This window comes from Anas platyrhynchos, chromosome W (assembly GCF_047663525.1).
Source record: "Anas platyrhynchos isolate ZD024472 breed Pekin duck chromosome W, IASCAAS_PekinDuck_T2T, whole genome shotgun sequence".
Lineage (NCBI taxonomy): Eukaryota > Metazoa > Chordata > Aves > Anseriformes > Anatidae > Anas > Anas platyrhynchos.
This window is the reverse complement of record NC_092620.1, coordinates 11796130-11822336: the sequence shown is the minus strand read 5'-3', so window position 1 is coordinate 11822336 and position 26207 is coordinate 11796130. Positions and strand designations below refer to the sequence as shown.

The following is a 26207-nucleotide window of genomic DNA, read 5'->3' as shown; positions in this document are numbered from 1 at the left end:
CTCATCCTAATCCAAAACATAGCACCCTACCAGCTACTAGGAAGAAAATTAACTCTGTCCTAACTGAAACCAGGACATATATCCACCCCTTATTCCATACCATTTATGTCATGCTCAGGTTCCACCCTTTCCAAGACATTCTATTTAATCACCATTTTTCATCTATGGTATATAGCAATCATGGTAGTGATGACATACAGAATTATATAATAATTCAAATAATACAATTCACCTCATGAGCTATTCTCACCCAGTATTAAATCCCCTTGAGGTACACACCGGACCTCCCCTTTCTTTTGCATTACCCACCAAGTACGTCCAGGTCCCTGAGCAAAAGCAATCCCAGGAATGGGTTTGCCTTTTCCTGAGGCAGGGGTAGCCCAGACTGTTTTACCCAGCATGTTTCTTACATGCACTACAGGAACTTTATCCCCTTCTACAGTACGTAACAGGTTTGATTGGGCAGGTCCAGCTCAGTTGGCAGATCCCCTAGTATCGACTAACCAGGTGGCCTTTGCCAAATGCGTATCCCAATGCTTGAATGTCCCAGCACCCATTGCTTTCAGCGTAGTCTTTAACAGGCCATTGTATCGCTCAACTTTCCCGGTGCATGATAGGGGATGTGATACAGCCACTCAATACCATGTTCTTTGGCCCAAGTGTCTATAAGGTTGTTTCGGAAGTGAGTCCCATTGTCTGACTCTATTCTTTCTGGGGTGCCATGTCGCCATAGGACTTGCTTTTCAAGGCCCAGGATAGTGTTCCGGGCGGTGGATATGTTTCCAGCCATCCAGTTGTTGCTTCCACCATTGTAAGTACGTGGCGCTTGCCGTTGCGGATTTGAGGGAGTGTGATGGAATCCATCTGCCAGGCCTCTCCATATTTATATTTCAGCCATCGTCCTCCATACCAAAGAGGCTTTGACCGTTTGGCTTGCTTGATTGCACCACGTTTCACAATCATGAATAACCTGTGCTATAGCGTCCATGCTCAGGTCCACCCCTTGATCACAAGCCCATCTGCATGTTACATCCCTGCCTTGATGGCCTGAGGTGTCATGGGCCCATCGGGCTATAAATAATTCACCTTTATGTTGCCAGTCCAGGTCCACCTGAGCCACTTCAATCTTAGCAGCTTGATCCACCTGCTGGTTGTTTTGATGTTCTTCAGTAGCCCAATTCTTGGGCACATGAGCATCTACGTGGCGTACCTTTACAACCAGGTTCTCTACCCGAGCAGCAATATCTTGTCACAATGCAGCAGCCCAGATGGGTTTGCCCCTGTGCTGCCAGTTGCTCTGCTTCCATTGCTGTAACCACCCCCACAGGGTATTTGTTACCATCCATGAATCAGTATAGAGATAGAGAACTGGTCACTTTTTTCGTTCAGCAATATCTAAATCCAGCTGAATGGCTTTCACTCCTGCAAATTGACTCAATTCACCTTCTTCCTCAGCAGCTTCTGCAACTCGTTGTGTAGGACTCCATACAGCAGCCTTCCATCTCCGATGCTTTCCCACAATACGACAGGACCCATCAGTGAACAGGGCATATTGCTTCTCATTTTCTGGTAGTTGAAGATGGAAGGAGTTAGACCAATGGGAGGCCGAGTTGGTACATTTTCAAGTATCTGTGGGAGCAGAAGCTTCTTGTCCTTTACAATCGAAGTGGATGTCACTGTACCAATTATAAATTTGAATAGCAATTCAGTGCCTCTGTAACCCCAAAGACAGCACACAATTATAGGTTTGGTGTCATGGTTTAACCCGGCCGGCAGCTAAACACCACGCAGCCGTTCGCTCACCCTCCCCCCTCCCTCTCTGGGACGGGGGAGAGAAATGGAAAGTGAAGCCTGTGAGTTGAGATAAAGACAGTTTAATAAGACAGGAAAATAATAACAACAACAACAACAACAACAACAACAACAACAACAATAATAATAATAATAATACAATGATGATAATAGTACTACTACTAATAATGTGTACAAACAAGTGATGCACAATGCAATTACTCACCACCCGCTGACCGATGCTCAGCCTAACCCCGAGCAGTCCGGCCCCCTCCCCCGGCTAGCCACCCCTATATATTGTTTAGCATGACGTCAGATGGTATGGAATACCCCTTTGGCTAGTTTGGGTCACCTGTCCTGGGTCTGTCCCCTCCCAGCTCTTACTGCACCCCCAGCCTGCCCGTTGGTAGGACAGAGCAAGAAGCTGAGATGTCCTTGGCTTAGTATAAGCACTGCTCTGCAACAATTACAACATCGGGGTGTTATCAGCACTCTTCTCATCCTAAGCCAAAACATAGCATTCTACCAGCTACTAGGAAGAAAATTAACTCTGTTCTAACTGAAACCAGGACATTTGGTGAAAATGAAATTGTTCCAGCAAATAGAATTTGGTTCAGTTATTTTGCTACAACCGGTACTATAGTTTTGTGGTCTGGAAGAATCAGCATAAATTGTCTTAATTTCAGTCAGCCTATTGTAAGTAGACCCATTAGTTATTTGGCAACTGATTTGTATTGTCTGGCCTGAAGTGGCTTGAAGTTCAGTCATTCAAAGTGAATCATTCCAACTCCATTCATCTTTTGAAAATATCTTTCTTTTTTTTTTTTTTTTTTCCATTATAAACTAAAGTAGAGAGATTTAGGTAATTTATATTTTGCAGTGTTCCAACACTTGCACTATACTGTGACAATGCATGGTTCCAAGGGTCATTATGAGATGTCACAATGAAACACCTCAGCTCCATGTACAACCACAGTAGCTAAGTTTAAGTTTTCCCTGATAGCACGTGTTCCCATAATCCAGTGTATTTAACCTGGACTTGGGACCACGGCCATTTTGGGTCTTTTTGGCTATGAACCAAAAGGGATTGCATTAAGGTCAGGGTAAAGCATAGCATTATCAATCCAAACTGCTGATTTGTGATTCTCCAGCTGTTCAAAAGCAGTTCAGTCAGGATTCCTGTGAACACAAAAGGAAAGAATATATGCTCAGTTGTATTCAACCATCAGGGTTAGAAAAAGGGTGAGATAAAAATCTTTGACTTCCCAAGTGTAGGGATTTTTGGGGATAGTTAACACCATTGCTGCTGTTCCAATCTGAGGCATTTTCACCAGCACAGGTTGTCCAGTATAAAATCCTGTAGGATGTTCTAGTATATTATAAACCTTTGGGGTGATTGTATTGGTTGACGCACAGAAGGCTTTCAGTATCTCTGCCATTCTGCCATGTTTGGAACTGCGGCAGTCAAAGGTGCAGTGTTAGCATTCAACTGTCTGTAATCCACTGTAAAACGCTGTTGCCCGGTTGGTTTCTTTATGGGCCACACCGGTGAATTGTAAGGTGAATGAGTCCTTTTAATAATGCCTCTTTCTTCCAATTATGTTACCACACCATCAATCCCCATAAGTGCTGCTGCTGGCGACGGATGTTGCTGAACATTAATGATTTTAGCAGGGGGTAAGGGTATGGATGTTTGTAACAGACTCAGTCTCACTGTGCCTGAATCCACTTGATATGTCATGAAACTCCACACAGTCCCATCTGGGATTTTCCACATTTGCCCATGCAGTATGTCAAATCCTAAAATATTAGTATATGCAGCAACAACTAATACTTCTACCCTGGTTAATTTCTGTTCCTCTGGCAGCCAGAGTGAAATTTTTGTGGTGGGGCATTGTTTTTCCACACTGTTGATTCCCGTGAATTTAACCCTGCATCGACCAGGTCTTATGCCCAGGGTTTGTGCTGTCTCGTGTAATTAACAACATTTGGGCCCTGGTGTCAATGAGAAAGTTTACCAATATTTTTCGGGGTCCAACGGGAATGGGGCCAGAGTGTTCATTAGAGAGCCATTGAATTGCTAATACCTGCCGAGCAGGGTGGCTCACTGCCTTCCCAGGGATAGTTTTTTTTGCTGAGCTTCCTCCTGGTCAATTAGGCTCGGTGCAGAAGGTGCACTTTCCTTATGGGTCGGGGGTTTTCTGGTTAGGCAATTCTTCCCAGCTGGAATATTTTTCTTACCCAGAGATCAGACTAATGTAGAGGTCCTCCGTAGAGGCACAACACAAGAATGGTCAGGGTGCACCCAAAGCTAGGGCCTTACGCCACAACTCACCCCGTTCCTTATTAAGTTTCAATCTCTCTTTGAATTTGGGTATCTGGGGTTTTCAGTATGGATTTGGCAAACTCACCAGGAGTGATCTGGGGGCTTAGTACTGAATGAACTAATATCTATATCTTGTAGGCCACAGATAAGAGGGGTTAATTGAGCTGGGTTGATAGGAGGTAACAGCGGGGATTTCCTGAATTCATATCTTTCACATATCGCCTGAATGCAGGCTGCTTTCTGTACTGCTACAGCCAGGTCAGAATAGTTTGTGGCTCTAATTTCCAGTGGTTCCCCTCTCTCCTGGGGATCTATATCCCCTGCCCAGTATACAGCTCGTTCAGTTATAGAGTAATTATGGTCTCCTGGTGTGGTAGTTAAAAATACTCCTGGTCCCCCAAAACCTCTTGCTTCTTCCTCATTCAACATAATTTGGTCTCCTCCTTCAAGAGAAACTCGCCACACATACTCGACTTCCGAGTCTCCTGACTGCCTTGAGAACTTCTCCTATATTCTTATCAACTCTGCTGGTGACCATGGGATTGTTCGCACAGTAGTGAGGATTTCATCTTCATCATCAACAGTGGTCTCAGTTTTAAATAAAGGTCTCAAAGAAATCAATTGATGTTCAGAATCATCAGTCTTACTGGTATAACCAAGTGTTCAAATCTTACCCAAAAATGTCCCAGTGAGGGAGGAAGACACCACCGTGACTTCTGGTTATACCGACCACTTCCGAAGCAGATCGAACTCCCTCATATGCTGCCAATACCTCCTTTTCAGTTGGAGTGTAGCAGGCCTCAGATCCTCTGTATCCCTGACTCCAAAACCCCAGGGCCCGACCTCGAGTTTCCCCAGGTTCTTTCTGCCACAGGCTCCAGGTGTGGCCATTCTCCCTGGCTGCGGTGTAGAGCACATTCTTTACATCTGGTCCTGTTCAGACTGGCCCAAGGGCTACTGCATGGACTATTTCCTGCTTGATTTGTTCAAAGGCTTGTCGTTGCTCAGGGCCCCATTCAAAATCATTCTTCTTACGGGTTACTTGGTAGATCGGGTTTACAATCAGAATGTAATTCGGAATGTGCATTCTCCAAAACCCCACAACACCTAGGAAAGTTTGTGTTTCTTTTTTGCTAGTTGGTGGAGACATAGCTGTTATTTTGTTGATCACATCCATTGGGATTTGATGACGTCCATCTTGACATTTTATTCCTAAAAACTGGATCTCTCGTGCAGGTCCTTTGACTTTATTTTGTTTTATGGCAAAACCGGCCTTCAGAAGGATTTGTACTATTTTCTTCCCTTTCTGAAAACTTCCTCTGCTGTGTCACCCCACACAATGATGTCAGCAATGTACTGAAGGTGCTCAGGAGCTCCCCCTTGCTCCAGTGCAGACTGGATCAGTCCATGGCAAATGGTAGGGCTGTGTTTCCACCCCTGGGGCAGTCGATTCCAAGTATATTGGACTCCCCTCCAAGTGAAAGCAAACTGTGGCCTGCACTATGCTGCTAGAGGGATGGAGAAAAATGCATTAGTGATATCAATTGTGGTGTACCACTTGGCTGCCTTTGATTCCAGTTCATACTGGAGTTCTAGCATGTCTGGCACAGCAGCACTCAGTGGTGGTGTGACTTCGTTCAGGCCAGGATAGTCCACTGTTAGTCTCCACTCACAGTTAGACTTTCGCACTGGCCATATGGGACTATTGAAAGGTGAATGAGTCTTGCTGATCACTCTTCGGCTCTCCAATTGACGAATTAGCTTATGGATTGGAATCGCGGAGTCTCGGTTGGTGCGATATTGCCACCGGTGCACAGTTGTGGTAGCGATTGGCACTTGCTGTTCTTCAACCCAAAACAACCCCACAACAGAAGGGTCCTCCGAGAGACAGGACAAGGTAGACAATTGTTTAATGCCCTCTGTCTCTAAGGCAGCTATGCCAAAAGCCCACCGGAGCCCTTTTGGGTCTTTGAAATATCCTCTTCTATGTCTATGCCAAGGATGCACGGAGTAACCAGGCCAGTCACAATACGGTGCTTTTGCCACTCATTCCCAGTTAGACTCACTTCAGCCTCCAATACAATTAACTGCTGGGATCCCCGCAACACCCCATAAATACAGATGGGTTCTGGCCCTTTATAGCTTGTTGGCATTACAGTACATTGTGCACCAGTGTCTACTAAAGCCTTATATTTCTGTGTGTTTGACGTGCCAGTTCATCGAATCCACAGAGTCCAATAAACTCGAATGGTCCTTTCCTCCCCCTGCCTGGAGGCAGAGCCCCTCGAATCCTGGTCAGAATCTTCCTTTCTGTGTTTAAAGGACTGCCTGATGGAAACTGGAGCAGCAAGTTTTTTCAGAGAACCCCTTTTTCCTGATTGTTTTCTTTTGCAACTCACGTACCGGTGCCTCTAGGGTCGAGGTAGATTTTCCATCCCATTTTCTCATGTCCTCTCCATGGTCACGTTGGTAAAACCCCAGGGTGGCACGGGCTGTGTACCCACCATATTGTCTTCCTTGCGCGGATAGATGCTTACCCCTGACAGCTGAGACACTGCTTTGTACAGGTGCGGAGGAGAATAATCTCTCTTCAAGTTGGTGAACCTTTTCAGGAAGTTTCTCCCAGGTGTTCTCTTTCGGTCGTTGGACACTGGTTGGTTCAGGTGGGGAGGAAGATAGATTCTCTTTCAGTTGGTGGAACTCTTCAGAAAGTTTCTCCACAGCTGACACGCAGACCTGTAGGGAAGAGGAGAAACTTTCTTCGTACTGCCGGAGTTGTTTAGCCACTTCATCCACTGTGGGTTCCTCATCCTCTTTCCAGGCCATTATTACCAATGAGCTGGCATGTGATGATGGTGCACTCCGTACAAACATCTGCCACATGGGTCGTGTACACTTGACTTCATCTGTGGATATTTGTCCGTTGTCTAGGTCCTCATAAATCACCTTCCGTGCAGCTAATTCCCTCAGGTACTGGATTCCCTTCTCCATAGTGGTCCACTTGCCTGGTAGACATACAAGTTCTTCCTTGAAGGGATACCTTTCCCTCACAGCTGAGAGGAGACGCCTCCAGAGGCTTTAAGGCCATGCTCCATCTCCAATGGCTTTGGCAGTGCCTGCGTTCCTAGCAAGGGATCCCAGCCACCTGGCTTCCCTGGCCTCTAATTCCACACAATTGGCTCCGCTGTCCCAGCACTGTAGCAGCCAGGTGATAATCTGCTCACCTATACAGTGACCAAAATCTTTTCGCACATCTTGTAGCTCACGCTGGTATAGGTTTTGGGTAATTACTGTTGATTTTTCGACATCCTCATCTTCATCCTCCTGCACCTCTGATGGCCCAGCATCATCTTCTCTATACCTAGACCTAGCAGAAGACTCTCTGCGTTCTAAATGACCACATCTAAATGATCACAGCTGCACATTGAGAAAAAAAGTTCAAATTACCTTTCAATGTGAGGGCTGCTTTTAAGTGATGTAATGAGACCAAATGAGCCAGAACTTGTTATCCAAATTGTTTTAAATATCAATTAAAACAGTTCATTTTTTACACCAAGGGATTAAAGCTTATCTTTTATGTTTTTTGTTTGTTTGTTTGTTTGTTTTGTTTGTTGTTGTTGTTCTATGCATTTCAGTGGTTGTTACAGAGTTTGCACAGTAGCTTTTGTTTTAATGTCCCTTTCCAGTCTGTTATCTGGGTTGGCCTTTCTTGATGAAGCACATCCCCTTGTATGTACTGGTAACTTCCTAGACTTTGCTAAAAATGTTATCTCTTGCTGAACATCTGTATTTGCTAGTCTTTATCAGTTATTGCTAATCCTTTCTTTCCTTCCAAGGTGTTTATGCACTGGATAGCATCATGCAAAGCTGGTTTACACTTTTCACTCCAACAGAAGCCACTAGTATTGTTGCTACAACAGTGATGTCCAACAGCACCATTGTCCGTCTGCATCTGGACTGCCATCAGCAGGAGAAGCTGGCTGGCAGTGCTAGGACGCTTGCTCTACAGTGTGCCATGAAGGATCCTCAAAACTGTGCCCTCTCTGCACTGACCTTATGTGAAAAGGATCACATAGCTTTTGAGACTGCTTACCAAATTGTTCTAGATGCTGCTACAACTGGCATGAGCTACTCACAACTTTTTACTATAGCACGATACATGGAACACCGTGGTTACCCCATGCGGGCCTACAAGCTGGCCACTTTGGCCATGACGCATCTCAGCCTGAGTTACAATCAGGATACACACCCTGCTATTAATGATGTTCTGTGGGCATGTGCACTCAGCCACTCTCTTGGGAAAAATGAGCTAGCAGCTATAATACCTCTGGTGGTCAAAAGTGTCAAATGTGCAACAGTACTGTCAGACATTTTGCGTAGGTGTACTTTGACTACTCCGGGCATAGTGGGACTTCATGGAAGGAGGAACTCTGGTAAGCTCATGTCACTGGACAAAGCCCCTTTAAGGCAACTCTTGGATGCCACAATCGGAGCCTACATTAATACGACTCATTCACGTCTCACTCACATCAGCCCTCGACACTATAGTGAGTTTATAGAGTTCCTTAGCAAGGCCCGAGAGACCTTCTTAATGGCTCATGATGGACATATCCAGTTTACACAGTTTATTGACAACCTAAAACAAATCTACAAAGGCAAAAAGAAACTGATGATGTTGGTTCGTGAACGCTTTGGTTGATGAAAATGTGTGAATTTGGATGGGGGGTTGGGGGGAGGGAAAGGGTGGTTTGTTTCTACTTGAGCCTGCCTTTGTATCCTTTTTAACTTAAAGAAACAGAGCCACACCGGTATTATATGTGTATAGTTATATTGAGTTTGCAAACTAAACTGTCATGTTGTGAAAGTTTGTGTGTTTATTGTTTATTTTTTTTTCTCCTTTTTTTCTGTTATGTATGAGAAAGAGAGAGGTTAAAAAAGGTTTGGTTTACACTGAGTATATGTTGTCAAGTGGCAAAAGCCCACATCGCTCTCCTGTTCTTTCTGTATATGTTCACAGCCTCAAAAAACAAGCATATATTGCAATGGCTTTAACAAACAAACAAAACACCTCCATCCTGTGATAAGTACCTCGAATGGATCCAGCTTTACTCCTTTGTAACTCATCCTTACATTTCAGCATATTTAAACAAAGCAACAAATGAAATACTAATAGTTATAAGGCTGACCACGTGGCTTTCCAGTGCTGTTCATCCAGAAGCATGGCACACAATGCTTGTGCATGTGGAAACTTAGCAACTGTCAACATACATTCTCAGGGATTTATCAAAAAATAATAATAAAAAAGAATGAAAGCATTTATTGTACTGTATATATATTATAGTATATGTCTGAATACTGAAAAATATAACATTAATTTATAAAAAAAAATCTATGTAATGCAAAATACTTGAAGCTGCAGTAGCTTGGTTTTAAACAAAAAAGAAAACCTACGAGAAGGATTAAAGTGCGCCTTGCTTCAGGGTTGGCTTAGGTGGTGAACTATATGCTGGGCATCTATGCAGAGCCACCTTTTGGATAGCATGGTTGGACTGATACCTATTGGGGGAAGGTGTTTTATATATATATATGTATATATATATACACACATGCTTGTAACAGGCACTATAGTAAAGAGGGACAACAAAAAATACGCAGCGAGAGCAGCAAGCCTTAGCATTAAGAATATAGTGTGCCAGAATTGGGGTTTGTGCCTCCTAGCCTAGAAAGCTTAAAGAAATATCCTTTTGACACAAAACACATAATGTTTTCCAAAATGATTGACATGACATGTTATGCCTTTGCAGTGAGCTAACCTTTGTGCACAAATAACATATATATATTATATATATATACCTTCTGCATAGGTATTTTGACTTTGTGCAGGACAGAAAGTTGTGTAGGTATGACTATTTTACTTTTCAGTTTATTTTTTAAATATATTTTATTTTCTCTAGAATTACTCAAACAAAAACAGCCTTCTATCTTGCCTTGTCTTAATGCTTTAAAATAACCAAACTGAAGATCTAATTACCAAACTGTTCATTATATTATTAAATACCAACTTTGGTTACAGTACAATGTCTTCACTTTAGCTGATGGTTCTGTATCCTTGTGCTTTTTAAAGCAGTTTTTATGTTTTGGTGCAAAAGTTGTCCAGTGTCTCTTGTTCCCTTCATTAGAGAACATGATAGAGGTATGTTTGGTAGGTATTTTTGTTTAGAAAAACTATTTAATGCTCTCAATTTTATTTATTATAATACGTAAAAAGGTTGTACTTCATCATCCATGTAAACATACTCATGAAGTTGAAATTAATTAAGATTTGATACACTGATATCAATTTATTTATGTAACTAAATCACTGTTTTATAAACTTGTTAATGATCAACAGTTTTTTTTGGTTTGATTAAAATTAGTTTTTTGAAAGTTGATTCTGCCTCCTTTATGTTGTTTGTTACTGGAGTTGAATTGTGAATGAATGGTTCGTAGATCCTAAATGCCCAGCTTAAAACTTTGGTCCATTATAGTGGTAAGCAATATGATCACCAAGAACAAGAAATAAATGTTTTGTTCCTCAAAAATCTGCTGATTAGTGGCAGTGCTCACAAGTGTACCAGCTTCTGTCCAAAAGATGGAAGTAGACTTGGTGCATCATAGGAGGCACAAAATGCTGCCTGCAATTGAAAGATGTGTGGTCTATAGACTTGGCATATTGCCCTGGTGGGATGGTAGAGTGCCATATTCACACTTCATGGATTATTTAGGTGGGTATGAGAGTTGAGATGTACTGCAAATAAAAACAAGGACAGTTCTTGCTGTTCTTTGCTCGACTTTTCATGTTGTGTATATTTTGTGTATTCTGAACTGTGCAGCTCGCTCCACACAGCATAGAGACTTTGCTCACAGCTGAGAGCTAATATACCTGCTTTTTGGGAGCCCTTGCTCTGTAGGATTTGTGTAGGTTTTCTAGCCCTCAGTGAATAATAGGATATGGCATGGTTGAAAATTGAAGAGGTGAGTTTTTTACTTTGCCAAGATCTTTATTATCTTAGGCATGTTATATGATGTCATATTTGACTATATGATCTGAAGACTTTCATTTTCTTTTTTAGTATCTTCAGCTGAAATGAGAATTAGCATGCAGCAAGCAATTATCAAAGATGCCAGTGTACTCATGAATTCTGACAGTGAGACTTGTGTCACCAGAAGATTAAGGAGGAAAAGGTCTGAATCTTTGTACAAATTCTCATGTAAATATGAGTTTTTACCAAGTCTTCCTAACAGCTGAGTTGTCCTGACCTGTAGTACTAATGTTCTCTAGCTTCTGCAACTTCTATCCCTTCCAAGTATTGGATTCTCATTATGTTTTGAAGTTTCTCATGAATTTTCTGTTACAGACAATAAGAAACAACAGGATACCTCATTTTGTAGTAGGGTTGGCATAGTTTTCTTTTGCCTCTTAAAAATAATTCAATATTATGGATATTGTGGACTATGGAGATTGCAAAACAGAAGCCTGTTTGAAGAGAAGGCTTTAGAATTAAATGCAGTTCTGATGGTTGGAACCTGCTTTTGATGAGATGAATGGCTTATTCTTCCTTCAAAATGGATGGAAGTTTACTTCATGTCCTTTCATGACTGACTAATATCTCTTGTGTATTCTTAGTGGTGCTGCACAGTACAGTTCACACTATGTTAAAAACCTTCATGGACCAACAGAGACTTGGCCAATATCTCTAGTTTAGATATGTACTACTCTTGTTTTGTGGAGGTAGGGAGAGTCCAGGGAAAAGATTCCAGGAAAAAAAAATAAAATCTCAAGTCTCTTTTGGTGAAAACTGTGATCAAATATTTCTAATGTAATTTCTAAAATTACATATTTGAATTAATTTTGCAGTATAAAGAAACCTAATCAAAATACGTCTCAAATTGCTTATCTTCTCTTCAGAGCTATATCTTTGAGGTATGCAACTGAACACCACTGTTATCATTGTTTCAAAATGCTTTAATGTTTTTCAATACTCCCTTAAATTAGAACTTTTTTTTTTTTTAATCCAGAGTCTCTGTTTAGTACTGAAGGAAACTGAACATAATTCTCCCATATCACAGACTAACACTGAATCTTCATTCTTTTGGTGAGTTGAGTGAACTCCTGAAAGATGTGATATTCATTCTGTATTATGAGATTATGTCTTGTGGCCCAAGAAACTGACTTTTGCCCCTAAGTTCATTTTCAAAATTTCCTTTACAGTCTACTGATTCTGCCAGAACATAATTCAGCAGAGATTATTATCTAAATTACATTACTTTCATTTAGCTTTTTAGTGTTTCAACACTTCATTTCCACATCATTTTCCCTTTAGAGAAAAACTGCGCAGCTTTTCAGCGTGAAAGAGAAAAGGCACCTATGGGAGACTCAGGCTTCAGATACTAAGGTGCAACTGAAATCCAAGACAGATTAGCTTCCCTCTCAGTACTTCATGTCTTATTCTCAAAATCTTTTGGTTTTAATGCCATGACAGTAAAGCTAAATCTGGATTTGCATGTACATGACAAGGAGTTTATTAGATTTTTTTAAAGTGAAACTGTAGGTAATATTCTGAAGCTAGAGCTGTGACTACAAGACAGGGTCTGTAGAACACCACGGCTGTCTAGTAGAACTGATGGAGCTCTTTAAAAATTATGAATTTGCTAATATATGCAATCAATACTTTGGATGACCAATCAACAGTTTTTGCTGTACAGATGAAATCCTGGAAGCCTTTTTTTTTTAATTTTTTCTCTCTTTTTTTTGAATATCAAAAAGCAAAATTGGCTTCCTAGTATTTTTAAGTATAGAAGATACTCTGAGTGCTTTGTATTAGTAAATTTCTATTCGACAAAAAAAAACAACGTATTCCATCAATTTCTTTGTATATCCATACAAAGTTTCACGTTGTAAGCTTTCAAAAAATTCTGTGAAAGTCACTTTTAAATAATGCTTTAGTGTTCTGTCAGTTTAGTTTGAGCTGCAATTTTCTTTCAGTTTTGTCTAGTAGCAATTAAATTTTTATATAAGTGGTTATAAGTAACATAAGTGCATCAAAACTGGGATGCAGTTTACATGGAAGGAAATTTTATTTTTTGAATTGTGCCAATTTCAATATGTAGTTCCATAGAGTAGATTTGCACTAGAAGTAAATTTATTTCACTAAGAAACCTTCACTTTGATTTTAAATATGGATTTTCACTGAAAAATCATCCAGCCTTCCTTTTCTTTTTAATAAAAAATAAAAACCAAAAATCCTGATAATTCATCTTCTTTTAATCCAGGATATAACTTGCATAAATAGTAATATAGCTGGTACCTTTACAGGATTGGGAAATGTTCTGGTTTCAGTTAGAACAGAATTAATTTTCTTCCTAGTAGCTGGTAGAATGCTGTGTTTTGTCTTAGGATGAGAAGAGTGCTGATAACACCCCGATGTTTTAATTGTTGCAGAGCAGTGCTTATTCCAAGACAAGGACATCTCAGCCTTTTGCTCTGTCCTGCCAACAGGCAGACTGGGGGTGCAGTAAGAGCTGGGAGGGGACAGACCCAGGACAGGTGACCCAAACTAGCCAAAGGGGTATTCCATACCATCTGACGTCATGCTAAACAATATATAGGGGTGGCTAGCTGGGGGGAGGGGACAAAAGCAAAGCTTTCCCAACAATAGCAGAATCTATGCTCCTGGTGTTCTATTATAGGTGGTCTCCAGTGTGTTCCTGGAATCAAAAGGTAGCAGAAGAGATGCAGATGTCCCATCCTAATTTAACTGTCTAGGTCACAACTTCTGAACTGTGAACTGTCCTGTCAGCTCAGGAGCCAGTCAGTGAGTAGAGTCACTTACTGAGTTTTGTATCAACTGCGTTTCATTGTTATAACTTCATTTTCTCTCTCTTTAGTCTTTGTAGGTTTGTACATGTAATTTCAAGAGATTTGTATTTGGAAAAATGTTCATCTGGAAGATGATGTGCATGGTATTTCTTGCTTGGGGTCTGATGATGTAAAATGAGCAATGGAGCTATTACTTGGTAACTGCAGTCCGTGGACAAGCTCTGCTTGGGCTGTGTTGGAAGTATCCATAGAGCAGTGAATAAGAAAGGTGAACTACTTGTAGTTTAGGAGCTGATGAGCTGAGACCTAAGGCAGCAGACACAGCTAGCATGTAGAACCAGCACTGTCTGACTTTCCAACTCAACACTCCTCCATTGGAATCATTTGTCCAACCACAAAAAGCCTTTATTTGGTGTCCTGGGAATCAAAGGCAAATCACTGTTCATAGAAGGATTCTGGAAAGTTTAAAAATGGATGGAGATGATTAAGGACAAATTTAAATATTCCTCTGGTGAAGGTGCTGGAATTACATAAAGGCTCATCTTGGCACACATTTCAGTGAAGCCTGTTAGTTATGAGAATAAAAGTGGTGATAGAAGTAGTGCTAAATTCTTCCCAGTCAGTGGGCAGGAAAAATAATTTGGGGTTTGTGGCCTCCAATTCCAAATGACCTGAATCTCATTAAACAGCACAATGGCTAACTGTAATGCTTTCTTTATCTCCTAGCTTTTCCTTCACACAGGAAAATATGTCAGGCAGACTGAAACTCATCTCTTAGACACGTTACCAAAGGAAGAACTGAAGTTCTCTCCCTCTTCTGAAAACAAGGGGTCTGGGACAAACATTGTCCTTGCTCAGGCCAATTTGCCTACATGTTAAGGAACCTTTAGCAGCACAACCAAAGAAATTCAGAAGGATAAGGTTGCAAAAGGTAAATTGCATGAAAGGCTTTCCCAACAAGATCCTATTTGTATACTGCTATACAGCAATTGTTCAAATACATGAGTAGAAACCGTTTTCTAAGGAAAAAGTTAGTTTTTTTCTGCATCTAATTAACATTTTAAACATGTTTAATATATTGTCATGATAACTAAAAATATCCAGAAATAATCACCAAAGTGGAAGATGTGATTGTCCTCATTGCTAAAAGGAACAAATGTACCTAAAGAAAATTTCTTCACAATCACCTGCCAAGGCAATTTTCCCTGGGGGCAGGTGCATTTTTCAGCTTGCAGGGGGATTCCTGCATCAAGGCAACCCCAGGGAGTAGAGGGAGCTGCCAGCACCTGTCAGCCCTCACAAAAGCAGATGATGAGGCTTCAGCAGGGCCAGCAGCAGCAGCCACCCTCACATACAAAAGCTGCCCCTAGGGAGCTTGAGTGACTAGGGTGTGGTGTGGTAATTTCAGTGGGAAGCTGTGCATGGAGGGCAAAAGGTGGGTTGCTTTCTATTCTGGGAGCAATGGAGGAAGGCACCTTCTACTGAAATAGAAATGGTGTCCATGCGCCAGCTGGGCTGAGGCTGAAACCCAGACAAAGGGGCCACAACATCCCCAGACAGATGACTACACTCAAACAGACCTCTGGAGGACCAAAAGAGCTTCCCAAAACCTCAGTTCCAGGGAACTCCAGAATGCGGAAGTCCCCCTATGTCCTGAAGGCAGAGGTGGGTGTCATGGATGCAGGTGTGCCCAGGTGGATGAACTTTTCAAACAAGTGGCTCTGTTATGAGAGGAACTCACCCGGCAATGTAGCATCCAGGAATCCAAGCGGGAGATTGATAAAAGGTATTATGCACTGACACGGTCCAAGCAACAGCCCTACCTTAAGTCCTGGCAAGGGGAACGTGAACTAACTTTGAGCCCTCAAGCAACAAACTTGAATGACTGTCGTGGTTTAACCCGGCCAGCAGCTAAACACCACGCAGCCGTTCGCTCACCCTCCCCCCTCCCTCTCTGGGACAGGGGAGAGAAATGGAAAGTGAAGCCCGTGAGTTGAGATAAAGACAGTTTAATAAGACAGGAAAATAATAATAACAAAAATAATAATAACAATAATAATAATGATGATACAATGGTGATAATACGAAAGTAATAATAGTATGTACAAACAAGTGATGCACAATGCAATTGCTCACCACTCGCTGACCGATGCCCAGCCTAACCCCGAGCAGTCCGGCCCCCTTCCCCCGGCTAGCCACCCCTATATATTGTTTAGCATGACGTCAGATGGTATGGAATACCCCTTTGGCTAGTTTGGGTCACCTGTCCTGGGTCTGTCCCCTCCCAGCTCTTACTGCACCCCCAGCCTGCCCGTTGGCAGGACAGAGCAAAAGGCTGAGATGTCCTTGGCTTAGTATAAGCACTGCTCTGCAACAATTAAAGCATCGGGGTGTTATCAGCACTCTTCTCATCCTAAGCCAAAACACAGCATTCCACCAGCTACTAGGAAGAAAACTAATTCTGTTCTAACTGAAACCAAGTGTATCCAGGTCCCTGAGCGAAAACAATCCCACGAATAGGTTTGCCTTTTCCTGAGGCAGGAGTAGCCCAGACTGTTTTACCCAGCATATTTTTTACATGCACTACAGGAACTTTATCCCCATCTACAGTACGTAACAGGTTTGATTGGGCAGGTCCAGCTCGATTGGTAGATCCCCTAGTATTGACTAACCAGGTGGCCTTTGCCAAATGCGAATCCCAGTTTTTGAACGTCCCAGCGCCCATTGCTTTCAAGGTAGTCTTTAACAGGCCATTGTATCGTTCAACTTTCCCGGAGGCTGGTGCATGATAGGGGATGTGATACACTCATTCAATACCATGCTCTTTGGCCCAAGTGTCTATAAGGTTGTTTCGGAAGTGAGTCCCATTGTCTGATTCTATTCTTTCTGGGGTGCCATGTCGCCACAGGACTTGCTTTTCAAGGCCCAGGATGGTGTTCCGGGCGGTGGCATGAGGCACAGGATATGTTTCCAGCCATCCGGTGGTTGCTTCCACCATTGTAAGTACGTGGCGCTTGCCATTGCGAGTTTGAGGGAGTGTGATGTAATCAATCTGCCAGGCCTCTCCATATTTATATTTCAGCCACCGTCCTCCATACCAAAGAGGCTTTGACCGTTTGGCTTGCTTGATTGCAGCACATGTTTCACAGTCATGAATAACCTGTGCTATAGCGTCCATGGTCAAGTCCACCCCTCGATCACGAGCCCATCTGTATGTTGCATCTCTGCCTTGATGGCCTGAGGTGTCATGGGCCCATCGGGCTATAAATAATTCACCTTTATGCTGCCAATCCAGGTCCACCTGAGCTACTTCAATCTTAGCAGCCTGATCCACCTGCTGGTTGTTTTGATGTTCTTCAGTAGCCCGATTCTTGGGCACATGAGCATCTACGTGGCGTACTTTCACAGCCAGGTTCTCTACCCGAGCAGCAATATCTTGCCACAATGCAGCAGCCCAGATGGGTTTGCCCATATGCTGTCAATTGTTTTGCTTCCATTGCTGTAACCATCCCCACAGGGCATTTGCTACCATCCATGAATCGGTGTAGAGATAGAGAATTGGCCATTTTTCTCGTTCAGCAATATCTAAAGCCAGCTGAATGGCTTTCACTTCTGCAAACTGACTCGATTCACCTTCTCCCTCAGCAGCTTCTGCAACTCGTTGCGTAGGACTCCATACAGCAGCCTTCCATCTCCGATGCTTCCCCACAATACGACAGGACCCATCAGTGAACAGGGCATATTTCTTTTCATTCTCTGGCAGCTGGTTGTACAGTGGGGCTTCTTCAGCATGGACCACCTCCTCCTCTGATGATATCCCAAAGTATTTGCCTTCTGGCCAGTCCATGATCACTTCCAATATTCCTGGGCGACTGGGGTTTCCTATTCGAGCCCGCTGAGTAATCAGTGCAACCCACTTGCTCCATGTAGCATCAGTTGCATGATGCGTAGAGGGGACCCTTCCCTTGAACATCCAGCCTAGTACCGGCAATCGGGGTGCTAGGAGGAGCTGTGCTTCAGTACCGACCACCTCCGAAGCAGATCAAACTCCTTCATATGCTGCCAATATCTCCTTTTCAGTTGGAGTATAGCGGGCCTCAGATCCTCTGTATCCCCGACTCCAAAACCCCAGGGGCCGACCTCGAGTTTCCCCAGGTTCTTTCTGCCAGAGGCTCCAGGTGGGGCCGTTCTCCCCGGCTGCAGTGTAGAGCACATTCTTTACATCTGGTCCTGTTCAGACTGGCCCAAGGGCTACTGCATGGACTATTTCCTGCTTGATTTGTTCAAAGGCTTGTCGTTGTTCAGGGCCCCATTCAAACTCATTCTTCTTACGGGTTACTTGGTAGAGTGGGTTTACAATCAGACTGTAATTTGGGATGTGCATTCTCCAAAACCCCACAACACCTAGGAAAGTCTGTGTTTCTTTTTTGCTAGTTGGTGGAGACATAGCTGTTATTTTGTTGATCACATCCATTGGGATTTGACGACGTCCATCTTGCCATTTTATTCCTAAAAACTGGATCTCTCGTGCAGGTCCTTTGACTTTATTTTGTTTTATGGCAAAACCGGCTTTCAGAAGGATTTGGACTATTTTCTTCCCTTTCTCGAAAACTTCCTCTGCTGTGTCACCCCACACAATAATGTCATCGATGTACTGCAGGTGTTCAGGAGCTTCCCCCTGCTCTAGCGCAGACTGGATCAGCCCATGGCAAATGGTAGGGCTGTGTTTCCACCCCTGGGGCAGCCGATTCCAAGTATATTGGACTCCCCTCCAAGTGAAGGGAAATTGTGGCCTGCACTCTGCTGCTAGAGGGATGGAGAAAAATGCATTAGCGATATCAATTGTGGCGTACCACTTGGCTGCCTTCGATTCAAGTTCATACTGAAGTTCCAGCATGTCCGGCACTGCAGCACTCAGTGGTGGCGTGACTTCGTTCAGGCCGTGATAGTCCACTGTTAGTCTCCACTCGCCATTAGACTTTCGCACTGGCCATATGGGACTATTGAAAGGTGAATGGGTCTTGCTGATCACTCCTTGGCTCTCCAATTGACGAATTAGCTTATGGATGGGAATCGGGGAGTCTCGGTTAGTGCGATATTGCCACCGGTGCACAGTTGTGGTAGCGATTGGCACTTGCTGTTCTTTGACCCTCAGCAACCCCACAACAGAGGGGTCCTCTGAGAGACCAGGCAAGGTAGACAAGTGTTTAATGCCCTCTGTCTCTAAGGCAGCTATACCAAAAGCCCACCGGAACCCTTTTGGGTCCTTGCAATATCCTCTTCTAAGATAGTCTATGCCAAGGATACATGGAGCATCCGGGCCAGTCACAATGCGGTGCTTTTCCCACTCATTCCCAGTCAGACTCACTTCAATACAGTCAACTGCTGAGATCCCCCTGTCACTCCACAAATATAGATGGGCTCTGGTCCTTTATAGCTCGATGGCATTATAGTACATTGTGCACCAGTGTCTACTAAAGCCTTATACTTCTGTGCGTGTGACGTGCCAGGCCATCGAATCCACACAGTCCAATAAACTCGATTGTCCCTTTCCTCCCCCTGGCTGGAGGCAGGGCCCCCCTAATCCTGGTCAGAATCTTCTTTGTTTCTGTGTTTGAAGGACTGACTGCTGAAAGTTGGAGCAGCAAACTTTTCGGAGAATCCCTTTTTCCTGATTGTTTTCTTTTGCAACTCACATACCCGTGCCTCTAGGGTTGCGGTAGATTTTCCATCCCATTTTCTCATGTCCTCTCCATGGTCTCGTAAGTAAAACCACAGGGTGGCACGGGGTGAGTACCCACCATATCGTCTTCCTTGTGTGGGTGAACGCCTACCCCTGACAGCTGAGACACTGCTTTGTACAGGTGCGGAGGAGAATAATCTCTCTTCAAGTTGGTGAAACTTTTCAAAAAGTTTCTCCCAGGTGTTCTCTTTTGGTCGATGGACACTGGTTGGTTCAGGTGGGGAGGACGATAGATTCTCTTCAAGTTGGTGAACCTTTTCAGAAAGTTTCTCCACAGCTGAGACGCAGGCCTGTAAGGAAGAGGAGAGACTTTCTTCGTACTGCCGGAGTTGTTTAGCCGCTTCATCCACTGTGGGTTCCTCATCCTCTTTCCAGGCCATTATTGCCAATGAGCTGGCATATGATGATGGTGCACTCCGTACAAACTTCCGCCACATGGGTCGTGTACACCTGACTTCATCTGGATCTCTGGATGTTTATCCATGGTCTGGATCCTCATAAATCACCTCCCATATGGCTAATTCCCTCAGGTACTGGATTCCCTTCTCCATAGTGGTCCACTTGCCTGGTAGACATAAAAGTTCTTCCTTGAAGGGATACCTTTCCCTCACAGCTGAGAGGAGACGCCTCCAGAGGCTGGTGGATTGTGCTCCATCTGCAATTGCTTTGTCAATGCCGGCGTCTCGAGCAAGGGATCCCAGCCGCTTGGCTTCCCTGCCGTCTAATTCCACACAATTGGCTCCAGAGTCCCAGCACCGGAGCAGCCAGGTGACAAGCTGCTCACCTATACAGCGACCAAAATCTTTTCGCACATCTCGTAGCTCGCACTCGTTTAGGCTTCGGGTAGTTACTGTTGATTTTTCGACATCCTCATCTTCCTCCTCCTGAATCCTTGATGGCCCAGCGTCGTCATCATCTTCGTCATCTCTATACTTATATTAATAAGTATACTAATACTAATACTAATTTTCCTCCTAGTAGCTGATAGAATGCTATGTTTTGGCTTAGGATGAGAAGAGTGCTGATAACACCCCGATGTTGTAATTGTTGCAGAGCAGTGCTTATACTAAGCCAAGGACATCTCAGCTTCTTGCTCTGTCCTGCCAACAGGCTGACTGGGGGTGCAGCAAGAGCTGGGAGGGGACAGACCCAGGACAGGTGACCCAAACTAGCCAAAGGGGTATTCCATACCATCTGACGTCAGAGAGGGAGGGGGGAGGGAGAGCGAATGGCTGTGTTGTGTTTAGCTGCTGGCCAGGTTAAACCATGACACCTGCACAACAGATACAGTGCTCTAGGGTTTGAGAGAGGAGACTGTGTGAGTAATGGTGAATATGTTGGAAAGGGCAACCATACAAATTTGGCTCAGTCTGCCACCTGCATCAGAGCCAGTGCCACAGAAAAGGCATGAAGGGTGTTAGTCATGGGGGGCTCCTTGCTGAGTGGCACTGAGATACCAATTTACTGTCCAGATAATCTCTCCAGAGAGGTTTGCTGCCTGCCTGGGGCCCATATTTGTGATGTTATGAAGAGGCTACCAGGCCTGGTGGTAGCCTCTACTACCCCTTCCTACTCTTTCATGTATGAGGCTGCAACAAAGAGACTCAAAAATATCAAAAGGGACTTTATGTCCCTTGAAAAGATGTTAAAGGGATCAGAAGCACAAGTAGTGTTCTCCTCTGTTCTCCCAGTTGGAGACTGGGACCCAATAAAAAGGAGACTAATGGACCAAGTGAACGATAGGCCTCAAGGCTGGTGCCATGCTCAAGGTTTTGGGTTCTATGATCTTGGTCGCACTTTTGAAAGACCAGGCATGCTGATGCCAGATGGGGTGCACGTGACTGGGTAGGGCAGGAGTGTTCCGGGCAGTAAACTGGCTGGGATTATTAGGAGGGATTATTAGGCTGGGATTATTAGGAGGGCTATTGGGATTATTAGGAGGGCTTTAAACTGTATGCGGTGAGGGAAGGGGATGTACCTCTGAGTGGTGGAAGCAAATCTGAGAACACTGTCACTTTAGGAAGCAAGAGGGAAATAGTTGTGAACTGTCCCAATGCAAACAGAAAGGGATCTGGAAATGTGATGTGACCAATTGCCCAGCTGAAATTCCTCAACACCAATGCACGCAGCATGGGAAACAAGCAGCAGGAGTTGCTTGTCATGGCACAATTACCATGGCGCAATTAGAGAAATATGACTTGATTGTTATCACAGAAATGTGGTGGGACGGATTACACAACTGGAACACTGGAATAGAGGGCTACAAGCTCTTCAGAAGAGATAGGCAGGGAAGGAGGGGTGTGGGTGTTGCCCTCCATGTTCGGGGAGAGATTGATTGCAAAGAGATGCCTCTGAGAAACAGCCATGGACAGGTTGAGAGCTTCTGAGTAAAAGTTAAGGACCACACCAACGAAGGACAACTTATGGTTGGGGTCTACTACAGGCCGCCTGATCAAGGGGAGCCTGTTGATGAGACCTTCATGCTTCAGCTACAAGAAGCATCCTTATCTGGGAATAATAAAGTTGAGTCTGGGAATGATAAGGTTGAGTCCCTATGGGTTAGGATCAGCGGGAAGACCAACAAGGGAAGCACCCTGGCGGGGGTCTGTTATACACTGCCGAACTAGGATGAGGAGACTGATGAGGAGTTCTACAGGCAGCTGACAGAAGTTGCGAAATCGTCAGCATTTGTTCTCGTAGGGGACTTCAACTTCCCAGACATATCCTGGAAGCACAACACAGCCCAGACAAAGCAGTCTAGGAGGTTTCTGGAGAGCGTGGAAGATAGCTTCCTGACTCAGCTGGTTAGTGAGCCTACCAGGGGAGGTGCCCTGCAAGACCTTCTCTTCACAGAGAAGGACTGGTGGGAGATATGGTGGTTGGAAACTTTCTTGGGCAGAGTGACCATGAAATGGTAGAGTTCTCCATTCTTGGAAAAGCCAGGAAGGGGACCAGTAAAACTGCTGTATTGGACTTCCGGAGGGCTGACTTTGAGCTGTCCAGGACACTGGTTGGCAGAGTCCCTTGGGAGGCGGTTCTGAAGGGCAGAGGAGTCCAGGAAGGCTGGGCACTCTTCAAGAAGGAAATCTTAATGGCGCAGGAGCGGTCTGTCCCCACGTGCCCAAAGACGAGCCGGCATGGAAGAAGACCGGCCTGGCTGAACAGAGAATTGTGGCTTGAGCTTAGAAGGAAAAAGAGGGTTTATGACTGTCGTGGTTTAACCCGGCCGGCAGCTAAACACCACGCAGCCGTTCGCTCACCCTCCCCCCTCCCTCTCTGGGACGGGGGAGAGAAATGGAAAGTGAAGCCCGTGAGTTGAGATAAAGACAGTTTAATAAGACAGGAAAATAATAATAACAAAAATAATAATAACAATAATAATAATAATAATACAATGGTGATAATAGGAAAGTGATAATAATATGTACAAACAAGTGATGCACAATGCAATTGCTCACCACTCGCTGACCAATGCCCAGCCTAACCCCGAGCAGTCCAGCCCCCTCCCCCCGGCTAGCCACCCCTATATATTGTTTAGCATGACGTCAGATGGTATGGAATACCCCTTTGGCTAGTTTGGGTCACCTGTCCTGGGTCTGTCCCCTCCCAGCTCTTACTGCACCCCCAGCCTGCCTGTTGGCAGGACAGAGCAAAAGGCTGAGATGTCCTTGGCTTGGTATAAGCACTGCTCTGCAACAATTAAAGCGTCGGGGTGTTATCAGCACTCTTCTCATCCTAAGCCAAAACACAGCATTCCACCAGCTACTAGGAAGAAAATTAATTCTGTTCTAACTGAAACCAGGACAATGACCTTTGGAAAAGATGGCGGACCACTCGGAAGGACTATAAGGATGTTGCGAGGCTGTGCAGGGACAAAATTAGGAAGGCCAAAGCTCATCTGGAGCTCAATCTGGCTACTGCCGTCAAAGATAAAAAATGTTTTTACAAATACATAAATACAAAAAAGGAGGACTAAGGAGAATCTCCAGCCTTTACTGGATGTGGGGGGGGAACTTAGTTACAAAAGATGAGGAAAAGGCGGAGATGCCTAATGCCTTCTTTACCTCAGTCTTCAGCAGCAAAACCAGTTGCTCTCTGGCTACCCAGTACCCTGAACTGGTGGAAGGGGATGGGAAGCAGAATGTGGCCCTCAGTATCCATGAGGAAATGGCTGGCGACCTGCTATGGCACTTGGATGTTCGCAAGTCGATGGGGCCAGACGGGATCCACCCGAGGATACTGAGAGAACTGGCAGAGGAGCTGGCCAAGCCGCTTTCCATCATTTATCAACAGGCCTGGCTATGGGGGAGGTCCCAGTCGACTGGCAGCTAGAAAATGTGATGCACATTGTTAAAAATGGCTCAGTCTTCAAAATAGGACTATAATCAAAGTTTACAATTTATTAAAGGAATAGAGGTAAGCAAACAGCGCCGGGTGCGCCGGGAGTCTCTGCTCCACCAGGCAGGTAAACACCACAACCGCTCTCTCACTCCCCCTCCTTAGATGAGGAGGGGAAGAAGTAAAGGAAAGAACAACTCACGGGTTGAGATAAGGATAATTTAATTAAAGGGAAAAAATAATTATTATTAAGGAAAGATTATTATTAACTAAACAGTTTAACTAAAGGGGGGAAAAAAAGGGAAAGGGGAAAAGGGAGGGGGAAAGGGAAAAAACAAAACAAATAAAGGTCATGTGGAAGTGCGGACGAAAGAAATTACTCTCTGCTTCCCACAAATGAGCGATGCTTGACCATGTCCTTGAAGCAGGGCCTCAACGCATGTAGCCGGTGTTCCGGTGGAGGACCGGCATTTTCCCGACGAGAGCCCACCCCTCCCCTCTTCTTCCGGTTTCCACCTTGTATTGCTGAGTGTGACATCATATGGTATGGAATATCCCTTTGGTTGGTTTAGGTCAGCTGCCCTGGTGATGTTTCTTTTCTCACTTTTTTGCCCACCCCCTAGGAGGGTTAGAGAGAGTCTAGTTCCTAGAGAAACTACTGCAGAGGTGGAAACAGACTGAGAATAAGGAATGAATCACTTAAGCTCCTGGAAAGCAAATACTGAAATTAAAATGGGCATAAACATCCTGACCTAAATCATGCATCAATTCTGAAACACTGTTTTCCAATTCATATTCTCTGTAGGCCACGTATGTTATCATGTGTTTTATCATCTATTCGAAGTATTATGTGCATGTGCAGCTAAGATGTACAATAACACCCAGGGTCCTAAAAGAATTTGCTGAAGTAGTTGCCAAATCTCTCTCAATCATATTTGAAAAGTCCTGGCTGTCAGGTGAAGTCCCTGGTGACAGGAAAAAAGGAAACATCACTCCCATTTTTAAAAAGGGTAGAAAAAACAACCTGGGGAACTACAGACTGGTGAACCTCACCTCTGTGCGTGGGAAGATCGTGGAAAAGATCCTCCTGGAAGCAGTGTCGAGGCACATGCAAGACAAACAGGTCTATCCGAGATAGCCAGCGTGGTTTCAGCAAGGGTAAATCATGCCTGACCAATCTGGTGGCCTTCTATGGACGGAGTGACTGCAGCAGTTGACAAGGGAAGATTGACCAGTGTCATCTACCTGGACTTCTGCAAGGCCTTTGACACAGTCCCACATGACATCCTGAACTCCAAAATGGGGAGATATGGACTTGATGGGTGGACCATTCAGTGGATAAGGAGTTGGCTTGAAGGCCGCACCCTTCAAGAGTTGTAGTCAATGTCTCTATGTCCAGGTGGAGGCTGGTAACGAGTAGTGTCCTTCATTGGTCTGTCTTAGGTCTGTCTTTGGGCTAGAACTAGATGATCTTTAAGGTCCCTTCCAACCCAAACCATTCTATGATTGCATGATTTGCCATTCTTTGCCTTCACCTGTGGTGTCCAATGAACAAAAAAATGTGAAATAGGAGGACAATACTTCACGGCAACAGATGCTCTAAGAGTAGTGGAGCTATGCACTGAAGTGCGCGTACAGCAACAATAGCTGAAGCTCCAACTATGGAAAACTGACAGAGGCACCAGCAACTCAAATTTTGTGTGGCACTTTTAAACTCCTGTTGCAACTGGTAAGACCTGAAATTATTGCAAGAGAGATTAGAAATGTAAGTTCTCTCTCCTTTTCCAGGAGCCTGGTGCTTAAGTATACAAATCAGAGAAAATCCATCTCCCCAGAGAAGTTTAGGTGTATTTCGCTCTGTCTGACTATTCGGTGGGTAAGGAATTGGCTTGAAGGTCGCACCCAGAGAGTAGTGGTCAATGGATCTATGTCCAGGTGGAGGCCAGTGACAAGTGGTGTACCGCAGGAGTCTGTCCTGGGACTGGTACTGTTTAATATCATTATCAATGACATAAACAGTGGGATCAAGTGCACCCTCAACAAATTTGAAGATGACACCAAGCTGAGTGGTGGGGTTGATATGACAGAAGGAAGGGACACCACCCAAAGGGACCTGGACAGGCTTGAGAAGTGGGGCCACGTGAACCTAA

General features: G+C 44.2%; 1 protein-coding gene across 2 annotated transcripts in view; it reads left to right on the top strand.

Moving 5' to 3' along the window:
* The window catches only part of LOC101797738 (zinc finger SWIM domain-containing protein 6), a 200382-nt gene extending 189834 nt beyond the window's left edge, over positions 1 to 10548 (top strand). For both annotated transcript variants that reach the window (XM_038169474.2, XM_038169473.2), the window contains exon 14: positions 7954 to 10548. In XM_038169474.2, the coding sequence (XP_038025402.1) occupies positions 7954 to 8816 (863 nt within the window). In that variant the 3' untranslated portion in view covers positions 8817 to 10548. The remainder of the gene's footprint in view (positions 1 to 7953) is intronic.
* Positions 10549 to 26207: the final 15659 nt, after the last annotated feature.